The 17,137-nt window shown below is 39.4% G+C and overlaps 1 protein-coding gene across 16 annotated transcripts in view; it reads left to right on the plus strand.

The window, feature by feature from the left end:
* DLG2 (discs large MAGUK scaffold protein 2) overlaps positions 1-17,137 on the plus strand; it is a 2,233,668-nt gene that overhangs the window by 842,589 nt on the left and 1,373,942 nt on the right. The window contains exon 1 of one of the 16 annotated variants that reach the window (XM_070457192.1): positions 13,818-14,155. The exons of 13 other annotated variants lie outside the window; for them this stretch is intronic. In XM_070457192.1, the coding sequence (XP_070313293.1) occupies positions 14,054-14,155 (102 nt within the window). In that variant the 5' untranslated portion in view covers positions 13,818-14,053. Of the gene's footprint in view, positions 1-13,817; positions 14,156-17,137 lie in introns of those variants that run through there. 2 more of the 16 variants (XM_070457190.1, XM_070457197.1) reach the window with 2 other exon arrangements.

The raw sequence follows: 17,137 nt of genomic DNA on the forward strand, positions 1-17,137 counted from the left end.
AGGCACAGAGTTCTTAGGACACCAAAAGTATAAGCAATAAAATAAAAAAGAACAGTAAATTTGACAAAGATAGAATTAAAAATTTTAACAAAATTAAAAAAAATTATAGAGTGTAAAAACTATGTGCAATCATATATCTAATCAAAAGCTTAAATCCAGGATATATAAAATAAAGAACTCTTAAAAATCAAAAATAAGAAACAATTCACTTTCAAAAATGACCAAAGATTTGAATAGAAGCTACCAAAAAAGACGTACAAGCAGCAAGTGCAGAAAAGATGTTCAAAACCGTTAGTTATAATGGAAATGCAAATTAAAATTACAGCAGGATGCTACTATACATCTATGAGAATGGCTAAAATTAAATTGAGTGACCATAGCAAATGTTGACTTAGATCTGAATGGACTGGAATTCTCATACACTATTGGTGGGAATGTGAAATGGTACAACCACTTTGGAAACTAGTTCGACAATTTTTTAGAAATGTAAACATACATATGCCATGTCATCACCTTATGCCAATTCAATAGCAAAATAAATGTGTATCTGCCCAAAGACATAGACAAATATTCATAGCAGTTATAAAGCCAAAAATTGGAAACAATCCAAATATCCATTAACAGATAAATGGATAAATAAATTAGAGTGTATCTTTACAATGGAATATTATTCAGAAATAAATAAAAGAGAAATGAATTGTTGACAGATGCAACAGCCTAGATGATTCTCAGAATAGATATACTAAGTGAAAAAAATAATCAGACAAAAATGCATACTGCCTAGTATCATTTATATAAATTTCTAGAAAGTGTGAACTAATCCATAATGACAGAAAGCAGATCTGTGTTTGCTTTGAGATGGGGAAGTAGGGAAGAGGGTTAGGGGCAGGGTCTAGGAAGGAGCATGAGGGAGCTTTAGAGGGTCATAGATTTGTTTACTATCTCGATTGTGCTGATGGCTTCATGGATGTATACATATATTGAATCCTATTAAATTGTACACTTTGAATATTTGTAGTTATACTTGAACAAAGCTGCTTTAAAATATCTCTTACGTAGTTTCCTAAGACTTTTAGAGTATAACATAAATCTTAAATGTAGCCTTCCTAATCTGACCTCTGCGTTTTTCAGCCTCTTCTCACTTGATGTTTCCCCTTGTTTTCTGTGTTCTAGCGCCTCTGAGATTATCTCAGTTCATTCCTGCAGTCTTTGTTTTCTGGCCCCAAGTGTTGTGCGTTCTGTTTCTTCTATTTTAGATTCTTTTTCCTTCCTCCATTTGTATAGTAAATTCCCAGTCATCCTCCTGATGTCAGCTCAGTTATCACTTTCCCAATTATGCCTTCTTTTACAAACTCTGCTATTAGATGAGATTTCCCCTGTATGTTCTCACTGAGTCATGTAGATATACTCAAGGCACTTACCCAATCTGCCTTCCTCACTGGTCTGTAATCTCCATGAGGCCAAGACTGGATTGATCTGCACTTGTACTCCAAAGTTAACGTACAGTCTATAATATATAAAAGACACATGAAAATATTTGTTGAATGAATTCTTGAATAATCAAATAGTAATTGGGAACCAAAAAGAGGAAATGAGGTGAATGTGCTTAACATCATGAACCTAGCAAGGCTTTTCTATAGTCATATGCTGTCAACTTTAGCAAACACAATTCAGATTTTCCAATATATTATATTGAGACGATTGTGCTTGTAATGTAGAAAGAGAGCACTAGCATTTTTATAATAGGAATAATTCACACCTTGTACCAAAAGATCCTTTTCCTACAATGTTCTTATTTTAAGCAAACAGGAAATGGAAATCTAGTTAAGTTATAATTCAGTGCCATTAAGGACTTAAGCACGCTTGCAGCTCATTAAGACAGAAAGAGATAATTGTGTCATACTCTTAATTCTTTGGTTTATAGCTGGAGATTGTAAGAGAGACCTAATGTCTTCATAGTTTCTAGAGAGCAATTGTTTCATTGCATAATCATTTCATTTACTTTGTGTATGTTTACCTGAGGGTCCCTGCTTGCAACTTAATAGAGTGGTGTTCTTCAGGGTAAGTCACCTCATTTAGTTCCTGCAGTTAGGAGAGCCATGTATTCTTCAGAAAAGGAAGCTGATAAGGAAAATCTATTTGTCGTAAAGAAGCACAGTGGCAGTATAAAACTATTTAAAATGAGCCATGTTTTTGACACACTCTTCCCTTGAATTGCTGCTCTCAAAGTTGAGCTCTTTTTAGCACTTTTTTTGACAATGAACAATTGGCCTTTGTTTCACAGATGGGCAGATAGTATAAAAATAGAATTAGTGATTTCATAGGAATTTTGCTGTGTTTGGTTGCCATGTATTTGAGAGAAGTTTCTTAGCTAGTTTTGGCATATAATGAACAAATAAATAAAGGAATGAATAAGTGAACAAATGAATGTTGTTAAACATTCATTAATAGGTGCCAGGTCAGCAATAGAAACAACCAAAAAACAAAAAGCCAGTCTACAGAGTTGAAGGAATGTTTGCAAATCATATATCTAGTAAGTTGTTAATATTCAAAATATATAAAGAATTCATACAACTCAGGAGCAAAACAAGTAAACAGTTCAATTAAAAATGGGCAGAGAAACTGAAAAGATCCAAGGAAGACATACAGATGACAACACGTACATTAAAATATGCTCAAGATCACTAATCATAAGGGAAATGCAAATCAAAACCACAGTGAGGTTATCACCTCATACCTGTTGGAACCACTATCATCAAAAAAGACAAGAGATATCAAGTCTTAGTGAAGATGTGGACAAAAGGAAATCCCTGTCTGCTGTTGCTGAAAATGTAAGTTGGTGGAGCATAGCTACTGTGAAAACAGTATGAAGTTTCCACCAAAAATTAAGAAGTGAATTACTAGCAATCCTACTTCTGGGTGCATATCCAAAGGAAAGGAAAAGGGATATTCAAGATACATCTGCAGCCCCAAGTTCATGGCAGCATTATTCACAATAGCCAACATATGGAAGCAACCTAAGTGTCCTCCAACAGCTGAATAGTGCGGAGAAGCTGTGTCATACGTGTCTCTCTATAATAAATATAATGGAATGTGTATGTGATAGAATATTATTCAGCCATAGAAGAGAAGGAAATCCTGCCATTTGCAAGAATATGAACGGCCCTGGAGGGTATTATACTAAGTGAAATATGTCAGAGGCAGATAAATACAGTTGGTATTACTTACATATGTAATCCAAAAAAGCCAAAATCATACAAGGCGGGAGTCGAATAGTGGTTACCAAAGCCTGGAGAGTGGGGAAATTAGGGAGATGTTGGTCAAAGGGGACATAATTTCAGCTTGTAAGATAAATATGTTTGGGGGATCTAATGTATAATATGGTGATTATAGCTCATAATACTGTACTAGATACTTAAGAGTTATTAAAAGAGTAGATCTTAAATGTTCTCACCACAGAAAATAACTGGTGATTATGTGAGGTGACAGAGGTGTTCCTTAACACCACAGAGGTCATCACTGGGCAATATATAAGTGTATAAATACATTGTTTACCCTCTGTCTGTGTTTGCACGCTTAGTCGCTCAGCTGTGTCCGACTCTTTGTGACCCCATGGACTGTAGCCCACCAGGCTCCTTTGTCCATGGGGTTCTCCAGGCAAGAACGCTGGAGTGGGTTGCCATTCCTTTCTCCAGGAGATCTTCCTAACCCAGAAATCAAACTTGGGTCTCCTGCATTGCAGGCTGATTCTTTACTATCTGAGCCACCATGGAAGCCCCTTGTGTACCTTAAACATACACAATATCATGTCTCAATGATATCTCAAAAAAAAACCCAAACAATAGAACTTTCAGAACTGAAAGTATAGCAACTAAAATTTAAATTTTTCAAAGAAATGAAGACAAAATTAAGAAATGGAAAGATATGTGAAGAAATTACCCACAGTGCAGCACAGGCAGCTAAAGAGATAAAAAATATAAGAAACAAAGGAAAATAAATATAAATCTGGGGCTTCCTGGTGGGTCACTGGTAAAGAATCTGCCTGCTAATGAAGGAGTTGCCAGTTCAGTCCCTGGATCAGAAGATCCTCTGGAGAAGGAAATGGCGACCTACTCTAGTTTTCTCGTCTGGGAAATCCCATGGACAGAGGAGCCAGACAGGCTACAGGCCATGGGGTTGCAGAGAGTCAGACATGACTTAGCAACTAAACAACAACAGCAGCAAATAAGTATGTGATTGCACTTTAAGGTGGAGCGGGGAAAGGAGAGCATGAGGGAGAGAAAAATGCAAAGTGGTATGCCTTCACATTTTTTAAGTAACTTATTAAAGACATGAATCTGTGCACGCAGCAATCAAAAGAAGACCTAAAGAGGGTAAAGAAGGTGAACTCTATATCTAATTACATTGAGGTGAATCTCCAGAATGCCAGAACAACAAATAAACTTGATCAGTAGGAAGCAATTGAGCACTTACAGAGAAAAGGCAACTGAATTGATTTTACAAAATACTAGGAGAAAATAACTGGCAGCCTATCATTTATACTGAACTAAGCTGTCATCGATTCTTGGGTTGGGGAAGATCCCCTGGAGAAGGAACATGGCACCCCACTCCAGTATTCTTGCCTGAGAAATTCCATGGACAGAGGAGACTAGTAGGCTATAGTGCATGGGGTCGCAAAAGAGTGGGATACAACTCAGCAATTAACAACAACAACAATCATGCAAAAACTAATAAAATAGCCAAATAAAATAAAAATAACATCTTCAGACAGGTAAAAATCTACCACCAGAGTTTGGCTGAAGTAGCTCCTATAGTGTGTTATTTATGGAGAATAACAATGAGTCCTACAAAATTTTAATGGAAATAGAAATTAATACAAACATAAATTGACTATTATACATTAAAATTGCCTAAATGTTCATGGTTTTTACACTAATAATTCCTTATCTATAAGTTTTAGCCTAATAATTTTGTTATGGATATGTGCAAATATTTGTCCACAAGAACATTTATGTCAGAAATAGTTTTGACCCCTGACAAAAAAGAACTTGTGAAATATGCCATGAAATACTAATATACTGTGCCATTATTGATGGTATTTTTATAGGAAGACTGCTTCCTAAAAACATGGGTAGTTGTCAAAGGTATATTATTTTCTAAATTAGCCTGCACAATTATACACAGTTTAAACACAATTTTGTTGAAGCATTACTGGAAGTGTAACCTCCAAAGTTAGCTGAGTGCTGAAGAATTGATGCTTTTGAACTGTGGTGTTGGAGAAGACTCTTGAGAGTACCTTGGACTGCAAGGAGGTTCAACCAGTCAATCCTAAAGGAAATCAGTCCCGAATATTCTTTGGAAGGACTGATGCTGACGCGGAAACTCCAATACTTTGGCCACCTGATGCAAATAACTGAATCTTTGGAAAAGACCCTGATGCAAGATTGAAGGCAGGAAGAGAAGGGGACGACAGAGGATGAGATGGTTGGATGGCATCACCCATGCGATGGACATGAGTTTGAGTGGGCTCTGGGAGTTGGTGATGGACAGGGAAGCCTGGTGTGCTGCAGTCCATGTGATCACAAAGAGTCAGACACAACTGAGCAACTGAACTGAACTGAACTGAACTGAACCTCTAAAGTGGGCCTCTAGTGGTTCAAACAGTAAAAGAATTTGCTTGCAGTGCAGGAGATGCAGGAGACTTGAGATTCCTGGGTTGGAAAGATTCCCTGGAGAAGGGAATGGCTACCCACTCCAGTATTCTTGCCTGAAGAATTCCATGGACAGAGGAGCCTGGTGGTCTATAGGCCATGGGATTGAAAAGAGTTGGACATGATTGAGCAACTAACACACAAACGTGCACGTGCACGCACACTTGTGATTCTCTTTTGGGCTTCCCAGGTGGCCCTGGTGATAAAGGACCCACCTGCCAATGCAGGAGACACCAGCGAAAGGGGTTCTATCCATGAGTCAGGAAGATCTCCTGGAGGAGGGCCTTCAACCCACTCCAGTATTCTTGTTTGGTGAATCCCATGGACAGAGGAGACTGGTGGGCTATATTCCATAGCATTGCAAAGAGTAGGGCACAACTGAAGCTACTTAGCATAGCACACCACATCCTCCAAATTATTAAGATTACTAACCTCTAGCAATGGAATTGTGAGTACTTTCAAGTTGCTTTTGTTGTACCTGACAATATTTTCTATTGACAATAATTTCTATTCAAAATTATTTTTATACTAAACTTTTAGTTTTGTATTTAGAAAAAAATACTGTTAAAAATAAATGCTGTCTTTGAAAATGAAAAAAAAAAATGCATACCAGGCACTTAGACAGGTACTTTCATACATAATATTTTAATTAATTCTCAAAGCAACCCTGTAATATAGGTGTTATTTAACACCCCTCTCCTTTTTTAATGGATGAGAAAATTAACTGTCAAAGAGAATAACTGGTTAACTCAGAACTACATAGTAAGTATCAAAGCTAAGATTGGAACCCAGGACCCAAACCTTATTCTTTCAATACTGAAATCAAATGTGGTAAACAAAAAGACATAAGCCGAGTTCTTTTTCATTTGATTTCTCCTATTTAGGATACTTTCACAGGTGGTGCAGAGGGTGATATTTTGGAATTGCTTTTCTCAAAATGGCACTTCAAGTGAAAGTGGAATATCATGAGACATCTTAGAGGCAAAATTGTGCCTTATCTTACTGAAGCTAAAGACAGCTATTATTTCAAAATTCATACTGCTAAAACAAAATGGTAATATTGATTCTGAATTAATGGGATGACATTTTCTCAATAAGGGTTGTATTCCTTTCATTGAGGAAGTTGGGGGCCAAGGACTGAATTAAAAGACAAACAATGATCTACATTAGTTCACCAAGAGCCTACATGGTAGCTATGGAAAGGCTGGCTTAACCCATATATTTAATTGTTCTTTATCAATTCATTTATTGCCTTGATCCTTCCAAACTATAAATAAGAAAATTATTCCAAGTAAAGGTCAACCAAACATGGCATGTATGCCTCAAATAATGGCCAACTAGTCTCTAAGCATGACTGGTCCAAAGGGGTCTGTACATGGTGGCAGGTGAATAGAAGGAGAACACTCAGAAATTACAGAGGAGACTAAGAAGCAACAATCACGGGGAAGGCATGATGGATTTCAGAGTCAGTTTCATGGTCCTGACTCTAACATAAACCCTCACTGAAGTTGTGTGTTCCTCAGTAAGAGGAATGTGGAAAACCCGAGAAAGGGCCTGAAGAGTCTTTGGAGAATAAAATTGTGAAGAAAAGTTAAAGAGTTCTGTATAAAGAGATTATACATATTGGGTACGTCTAATGGGTTTATTCTCTCCAGTTAACCTTTATTGGGGGGAAAATAAAGTTAGGAAATCAACATAAAGTGTCTCCAGCTTACTGAGCATTTATCACAAACCAGATAAGAGGAATGGACATTTTGAAACACATTATCTCATTTAAGCCTTATAGCAATACCAGTTAAAAAACAAGAAATGATAGTACAGAGAAGTTAACTAGATGGGTCAAATAATTTTATGGACTTCAACTACATTTTAGTACTTAATTGTATATATATTTTCTTACTGTCAGAGATACTGTTTTTATTTTATGACAGTATTGTCAATTAGTTTATAAACTCATTGATGGCAGAAAGACATGTTCATATGCCTCTTCACCTTAATTTCGAGAAGCTCAATGATAAAAAATGTAGTTTGTGTTATGAAGTTATTGATAAATTAATTACCTGAAGACATGTGTACTAAAGATTAAGTGAAAATAAGTGGACAGTCATTTATAGGGAAGGGGAGTATAGGGAAAATAATTAAAGGTTGAAATTGCATAGCAAATAGTGCCAAACCAAGCACATCTGATTCGCTCCAAAGTTCTTATGTTTTCTGTGTCTACCATGATATTTTTTAATAGGAGTCACTCCCTTAAAAAGTTATTAAAACCCTAATATGAAAAATAGGTGAAAAACAAAGATGTGTTGGCTGTCACAGGCAGAATGGCCTGCTTATTAAGAACTTGGCTTATCACATAAGATTTCTTGGGTTCAAATCCCAATTCTATCACCCAGCTAAGCTGCTATTTGGTAAATTATTGTTCCCAAATGTTCTTCTTCCTCACTGTGAAAGGATTATCCTTCCCCACCTGACTGGCTTTGGGTTTGGCCACATGACATGCCTTGGCTAATAAAATGCGAACAGGGATATTGTTTTCATATCTGAATAGAAATGTTAAGATCCACTGCATACTGAGTCACTGATCACTTTTTTTTTTAACTTCTGCCGTGAAAACATCATGCCCCTGATAGAGGCTACTCTTCTGTTCATGGGACAACATGGGTTAGAGTCAGGGTCACACTATGAAGGATGTCTCACATAAGGAAGAAATAAACATTTGTTATTGAAAGCCATCAAGGCTTTTTTGTTAGTTGATTCATTTAGTTTACTTGTCTATCAATTTTGTTAGCTGGGAAAATTATTTAATTTCTCTGTGATTCAGTTTCCTGTTTGTGTGTGTGTGTAAGTTTGAGAGGTTGTGAGGATTAAAAAGGTGAATGTAGATAAAGTACTTAAACCAGTGCTGTGCTGACAGATGCTTCTCTGAAGAAAAAAAAAGTCTTGATATATAGTGTTTTCCAATTTATGTGGAAATACCTCCTCCATGGCTGATTTCAAACTACCAGCATGATATCATGAAAGGTTGGAATTAGGTACAGTTGGCTCTCAAGGGTAAAATCTGGGTTCAGCACACTGCTGAACTGATAACACTACACATACCAAACACTATAGTTCAGTCCAGTTCCGTTCAGTTCAGTCGCTCAGTTGTGTCCGACTCTTTGCAACCCCGTGAACCACAGCACACCAGGCTTCCCTGTCCATCACCAACTCCCGGAGTCCACAAAACCCACGTCCATCAAGTCAGTCATGCCATCCAACCATCTCATCCTCTGTCGTCCCCTTTTCCTCCTGCCCTTAATCTTTCCCAGCATCAGGGTCTCTTCAAATGAGTCAGCTGTTCATATCAGGCGGCCAAAGTATTGGAGTTTCCACGTCAGCATCAGTCCTTCCAATGAACACTCAGGGCTGATCTCCTTTAGAATGGACTGGTTGGATCTCCTTGCAGTCCAAGGGACTCTCAAGAGTCTTCTCCAGCACCATAGTTCAAAAGCATAAATTTTTTGGTGCTCAGCTTTCTTCACAGTCCAACTCTCATATCCATACATGACCACTGGAAAAACCATAGCCTTGACCAGACGGACCTTTGTTGGCAAAGTATTCTCTTTGCTTTTTAATATGCTATCTAGGTTGGTCATAACTTTCCTTCCAAGGAGTAAGCGTCTTTTAATTTCATGGCTGCGATCACCATCTGCAGTGATTTTGGAGCCCAGAAAAATAAAGTCAGCCACTGTCTCCCCATCTATTTGCCATGAAGTGATGGGACCAGATGCCATGATGTTAGTTTTCTGAATATTGAGCTTTAAGCCAACTTTTTCACTCTCCTCTTTCACTTTCATCAAGAGGCTCTTTAGTTCTTCTTCACTTTCTGCCATAAGGGTGGTGTCATCTGCATATCTGAGGTTATTGATATTTCTCCTGGCAATCTTGATTCCAGCTTGTGCTTCATCCAGCCCAGCGTTCCTCATGATGTGCTCTGCATATAAGTTAAATAATATAGTAAAGCATATCAAATAGTAAGCACTATAGAAGAGTTTATTTTCTGAGACTGGTGACTGAATGTCTTCTCAAATTTCCTTTACATCTTTCAGATCCTTTATTTGTAAGAACCACTCAGAGAACTTCAGCACTGAAAGTAAACATAGAGATACTCTAGTGTACCCATTTTATCTTAATGGACAAGGGAATTGTGGCTCAGAGAATCTGAGTAACTTGCTCAAAGTCACACAGTCAATAGGAAGAAACACCGTGGCTCCTGGTGTCCATTACACTATTTTCCCTTCCACCATGAACCACCTCTTCTTAAAAAAATTGCTGAGGAAGGGCTCAATAAAGGAAGAAAAAAGCTAAGTCAATAACTAATACCTCTTGCCTTGTCCTCATTTCAGATTAGGAATAATAATGATAGCAATAAATAAAAGAATAAATTAAACCCTGATCATACTTTTTGATAATCCTGACTTTTATGATTGTGAGTCTATTTTGAGAAAAGTTATAAGAAGGAAAAATGTCTAAGAGTGTGTAATTGTCATGTATTATTTTGCAAAGGTGATGGTTATTAAGAACATTTAAGAACATTAACAATGTTACCAATCACTGAGGTAATTAAGGGTGGTTATTTTGACTATTAAAATCAGTGCATCATCTCCTGGCATTCCCTAGTAATATCTTCTCCTAAAATTACTGCAGTACACCCCCATGCAGTATACTCCCAAATTAGCTTTTCAGACCAATAATGCAGTGTGTTCATATCTTAAGGTAACAGTGATTCATTTTGTTAACCATAGTGGTTACTGCCTGTAACCAAGGAATGCATTGTCATGGAAACAACATTTTCTCTCCTCCCCCACTTTCACTTCACTCCAGAGCTATTATCAAGAGACAAGAATTAAGGAAAATCACTTTGTCAGATGTATATGAACAGATAACAGATATACATAGACACACACGTGTGTGTGTGTGTGGAGAGAGAGGTATAATCAATGAAGTTTCATTGATTGGAGTTAAACAATAGAAGATCAAGAAATGAAATATACATTCTCCTTTATATTTTGTCATTTGTCTTTGTTAACCTAAACCAGCACAAGCTGTAAAATGGGAAATGACTTGAGCCTAGCAGCCTGTAATGCTGCCCTAGAATAGGAGGTCAGCCTTAGCCTGGGTAATTCATTAGGGAAAGACTGTGTTAGTTATTATTGGAACATCACAATATAGAGCATACAATACTTTTGGGGTGTTTGAAATCCAAATTATAGGCTAATGAATAAGGGAAATATTGTACAACTTTTTTAGAATCCATTCTCCTTTGGAAAAACAGCCATAATTATAGACGCTCTGTAGGTGGAAATGCTCACACAATCACACATTTTATGCTAACAGAAAGGAAAAAAATGCTGAGGGATACACTAAGTCTATGAACGTGACTTTAAGATTACCCAGAAGGCACCAGAGCAGAGTCCCACCCCTACAATGTGCCCTGGTGTGTTTGAGCACACATATGTGTCACCTCCTGAGACCTGGCGGCCCCTAGATATGCACTGGATTGAGTTAACCCCAATTCCTATTAGAGAAATCAACTAGGAAAGGATGCCTGCGTTTAGTGTCATAATCACAAAACTTTAGACACAGCTGCCCTCTTCAGTTAGAACCAGATTTGCCTCAACTTCGACTGTCTTTCCCTGCTGATCTTTGCTCAGGCTTTGCTCCATATTGATTTCCCTTCAAGAGGTCTTCATTTTGGAGGCAGGACACATATTCCTCTCATCAGGGGGCTGATTAAAAATGTAGACTTCTTGATATCTTCTTGGCCTATGGAATGAGAATGTAGGGGGTGAGCCTGAGAATGCATTTTTTTATTTTATCATTCTTTTCTGTTTTCTTTCTTTCTTTCTATTTTTAAAACCACTCCACAGAATTCAGATGTGATTTGATTTAGTTTCCATTAACTTGGGACAGGAGGGAGGCTGGGCTATTTTGGATGTGAGCAGGTGAGGTAAATTTTATAGGATACTGCATTTGACTTGACAGCTTGCAAGTTATTTTGTTTCTTTTGTTCTTCCTGGAACTTTGTAAGTTGAAGGCCATAGTGGTATTTGAACTTCTATTAATTTAGAAGACAAGTGGTCTGGTGTTCTGGGAAAACTACATCAGGATAGCATGGTTCCAGCAGAGCTTGTTATAGATATTGAAGACTAAGTTGCTCTGTTTCCAGTGAGATATGAGTTCATGGACCACTTAGAGACTTTTGCAATGACTACGTTTATGTGAATGGGACAAGCCTGATTGTTCTCCAGTAAATCTGGAAAATTTAGAGCATGCTTCTGGAGAGATGTGTGATGTCCCCCGTGATAATGCTTTCTTATAGTCCATCAATTTTCTTTGAATCTCACCTTCATGGCTTATTGATTGTGTGACTTGGGGAAGTGACATAGCCCTCAGATCGTCAGTTATTTTTCCCTGCAAAAAATGTGTCCAGTAACATCTACCTCTCGGGCTAAGACAAGAGCCAAGCTATGTAAGTTGAATATTCACTGGAAGGACAGATGCTGAAGCTGAAGCTCCAGTACTTTGGCCACCTGATGCAAAGAGCTGACTCACTAGAAAAGACCCTGATGCTGGGAAAGATTGAGGGCAAGAGGAGAAAGAGGCAACAGAGGATGAGATGGTTGGATGACATCACTGACTCAATGGACATGATTTTGAGCACACTCTGGGAGACAGTGAAGGACAGACAGGGAAGCCTGGTGTGCTGCAGTCCATGGAGTTGCAAAGAGTCAGACACGACTGAGCAACTGAATGACAACAAGCTGTTTAAGTACAGAGCCCCTACCATGGACTACCAAGGCTTACCACAGGAAGGTGTTGTTTACCATCTCTAGTCTTCATGACAACTCTGCAAGGTAGGGGTTAATGAGCCCAGTAAGCAAACTGAGGCTCAAACACTGTGACTTACACAAAGCCATCCTCAGCACCAGAGCCAGAGTTTGATTCCACATCCTGATGACTTGCTCTCTTTCCGCCAGCCATCTGTGAGGCATAGTGCCAAGCACTCAGGTGGCACCCAGAGAGGGCTAGTTCTACCCATTTCCTATTCTGCAACCTACTATCACATTTTCTTTTCTTTCTTCTTCTTTTTTTTTTTTTTTGTCTCTGACAAGCAATTTTGCAGCTGGGCCAGCCACATGCTGATTTTTATTTTTTTGATCTTTTGCAATTTTGACAGCCTCACTTAAAAAAAAAAAGAAAAAGGAAAAATCAATACAGCATCCACCAATCTTGTCATTCATACTTCCGGAACAACAGTAATACTTCTGGAGCTTCCTAGAGCCCCTAAGACGTCAAGGTAGGGAGGGGGCGGACTCTTCCGTTTTGAATTAAAAAAAAAAATGTTGTATCAGATAAAGCCCTGGCTGAGGCCAAATCTACCACCCAGGGTGTGAGTAGACTCGCTGACACTGAAGTCAAGGAGGTGTAGGGCCCTCGGGAAGCCGTTTTCAGCCCACTTCTGGCCCAGGTGCTGGTACCGGCCTCAACTCAGGCCAGCTGAAGTCAGAGGGAGGGGAGGATGCCCTCTGCAGGGCTCCAGGCGGGCCTCTCCCCTCACCTGGGCAGCTCGGCCTCGGAGGTCGCCTCTCCGAGGGCAGCAGAGGCAAGCGGAGCCCAGTGAGATCTCCGGGTCCCAGCAGCGCCCGGAGCACCCCCACTGGAACCCCGGGACTCCTCGGGGGGGCCCGGGGCGCGCGGGCTGGCTGGGCGAGGCTGGCGAGCCGCGCGCGCACCCCCTCCCATCCCACTCGTCCGGCCAGCGCTCCCCACGGTGACTCTGGATTGCAGCAAGCCATTGGCTTTTTACCAAACCGGGAGCTGCAGTATTTTTTTTTTTTTTTTTTCCCCTTCAGGGAGAATAATTTCAGCCCCCTTCAGCTCGCATGACAATCTTGTGTGACTGGGGCGAGTAGGCGGGTACATTCTTTTACATGGTAATACTGCCCCACCTCCTTCGAACCCTCCTCTAAGCGCCCGGCTTCCTTTTTATTTTTATTTTTTGAAATTTTTTTTTTTTTTAATTTACCTCCCTCCCCCAAATTCACCAAAAGGAGGGGGGTGGGTGGAAAGCCCTTCTTGGTTCTGTCCCTCCCCCCACGCCTCGTTCCCCAGGGAAGGGAGACCCCGAGACGCTTGGTACTTGCCCGCGGCGTGGCTTCTACCCCGGCGCTGGGATGGCCGCGCGGGGCGCAGGGGGCAGCGATCGAAGTGGCCGCCGCCTCTAGGCTGTCGCTCCATGTGCCGGGTGAGCACCGTGGTCGGGTCCCCCAGCGAGCTGCCACTGCCGCAGCTCGAAAGGAATGTCCCCTGTTGTTAAGGACCCTGACTGTTTTACACCAATGATTTGCCACTGCAAAGTTGCTTGCACCAACAACACTTTGTCGTTGATGTTTGGATGCAAGGTAGGATGAGGTTCATGTCTTTTTTTAATGCATGCTGCCTCCCTGGAGGGGAACAAACAATTCCTTTTATTGTTTGTTTATGTGTCTGCCTGTTGGGAGAGTGACAGAGCTCAGACTTGTTCTGCTCTCTCTGGGAGCCGGCTGGGTTTGGGGGCCCGGGGACCTCAGTGATGTCCCGGCGTCTGTGGCTGGGTTTGATAACTCGGTCATGACTCATGACGGGACCCTGATCGCTAATGCACAGAGGCTCCAAGAGCAGATAAATCCTCGGAAAGGGGACGCATTAGGTGACTCTCGGCTTGGGATCTCTTTCTATACTTAGCTGACGACTGGGCTTGTGACAGCCGAGCTGCCAGCTCCTGAACTTGTCACTCCTTCCAAACTCACCCGGACCCGCAGGACCCACTGTCAGGGTTTGCTGGAGTGGTGGATGGACTTGAGATGACACAAAACGTATCAGTTTGCAGTCTGGCACTTTGCAAGCTGAGGAGCCTATTTTTATTTTAAACAGAAAAATCTGGAGCCAAGCTCATGTTGCCCCTAGTTGTGTATTTTTCTCTGAGCTTATACAATCCACTTGAAATCAACACTCAGAAATGTTATCCAGAGGTGGCGTGGTTATTCAGTGAGTTTCTCGTGAATAACTGTCCCACCCCAGATTTCTTGTAAAGGTGAATGGTGTTCCCAAGGAAATGAGGTTTGAAGGTTTTCGAAGCAGGTTACCATTCTTTGCTCAGCGTCTGAAACTTTTTTTGGTGGACTCTGGGAGCTGGCACTCCCTGAGAAAGACTTACAGGGCTAGGAATTTGAGCAGTCTTAGCCCCCTAATGTATGAGTTCATGTCCCCTTACTCTTAGGTACATGCCTTCACTTTTTTTTTTTTTTCATTGTGAAAAACTGTGGTGGGGGGGGTGTCTTGCCTGTTTGTGTAAAACCACTCTTGTGGCTACTATGGTGATTCTCTAAGGAGAGAGGGGAAGAGATGGAGAGAGAACAGCACGTGAAATAACTGAAAATTCACTTTCGTAAGTGATTAGAAATCACACGATCTCTTCTGTTCTGAAGGATAACACGAGTGACTGCTCCAGATGCTGACAAGCACCTTAGGCAGTAAGGTTACTGAAACATGCACAGTCAACTTCATGGATGATGCTCTGAGGAGGCGTAGGTTTAATGGGAAAATTGGGAGTCAAAATCATAAGTCTTATACTGGCTGTGCTAGAGAATCTCCGTTCTCTGACCCGAGGTTTTCTTCTATAAAATGAAAGATATGGACGAGATAATCCTCCACAGCTTTAACATTCTCCTATGATGTTTTTCATTTAATCATTTAATGGTAAAGTTACTGTCAGAGATATATGTTTTATTTTTATTTTTTTACTTAATCTGATAGGCTCTACCTTAGAGTTAGTTCCAGAAATATTGATCATACTAAACAGTAGCCTCATGCTCCTTTTAAAACCCCCGAAAAGGCCTGAGAGTTGTGGAAGGTTTGCATGGCTGTCCGGAAGATGTATGTAATTGAACAGCACCAGTAACTAACTTTTTAGCTCCTTTCCTCACACAACTTGTGACCCTTCCCCCACGCATGTAGCTACTCACTCTTCTAATTATATTTCCAGTAGCCTCTTAGCGATGGCTACTGTTTAAAATCCATTCCAATAAATGTATGAGAATTGCTTTGCAGTGCAAAATGATTATTTACAAAGGTGAATTATTTGCCAGGGGAAATTAAATACAAGCTAATAATCAAATAAGATAAGCTATTGGTGTGCAGAATGTTGTTGAATATGCATTCAACCCAGGACATTCAAAAGAAGTCTCTTTTATGTTGTTAAGTTTTCCCTGATTTTCAGATCATATTGCAGGGAATTGGTATAATTACAAGCACTTTTTCTTTAATGCTGGAGAATTACATTAGTTTAACTTCCTTTAAGTTCTATTCCATTTGGTGTTTCAGTTTAACAAAGTCAGTTTCTGAGAGAACCGTGTCAATAGAGTGAAATACCTAAGTCATGTGGGTTGGCAGATAATGTTCTTTGGAAAATAAATCAAACCTCTTTGAAAATAAATTAATACTTTTAGAGGGTCTATTCCATTTTATTTTGCTGAGTATGTTTGAATAAGATAATTCTTAAAAGCCTTGTATAATGGGATTGATGATTATATTATAATCTTATTTAATAGTTGGTTAATTATTTGCTGGCTGATATAAGGTCCCCACCTTGGAATCTTAGATATGGAAATAATGGAGCTTTCTATTCTAGCCTTTCTCCAGTGAAGTTCTTCAACACTCTTTGACACATGACAACAGAACAAAATGTGGGAAAGTGGCGTATTGTATAGGCTGGATTTCAAAACTAGATGTATCATTTATAAATACATGATTTTTCTAAATCTTTTTTTCACAGATAAAATGGCCACAGTAATAACTACCACATTGTATATTTCTATCTCATTGAGAGAATGCATTTTAAATGAGACACATGCAGTGTTTAGTAAATATGCATTCATCAAATGATTGATACTTTTATATGGCCTTGGTTATTTTCATAACTTCACGGTGGGAAGTAGGTTCATCAATTATAAGAACCTCTTTACCTCTTTTACTCTTGGGGTAGTTCTTTCGATAAACTGTTCATTTTGCTATGAGATCAGTTATTACTTCTCTAAAGTTATTTCCTCTTTGCTAAGTGTTTATATAAAATGTAGGAGCAGTTTATATATTGGTAAAGCATCATAAAACAAAAAGCGTTTATAAAAATGAATGAAAAACTGAAACCATTGTCCCATTCAACCAACAAATACTTATCAAGCAACCAATAAGATACTGGACACTGGAGATGTGACAATAAACAGCTTTGTCCCCATGATCTCAAAGTCAAACTCTACTGACTATAATAATGATTTAAGGAAACATATAAAATGAGGATTTTAGTTGAATCTTTATCAATGAAAGTGGGATTTAAATAGTTGTTGAAA

This window comes from Odocoileus virginianus, chromosome 28 (genome assembly GCF_023699985.2).
Source record: "Odocoileus virginianus isolate 20LAN1187 ecotype Illinois chromosome 28, Ovbor_1.2, whole genome shotgun sequence".
Taxonomy (NCBI): Eukaryota; Metazoa; Chordata; class Mammalia; order Artiodactyla; family Cervidae; genus Odocoileus; species Odocoileus virginianus.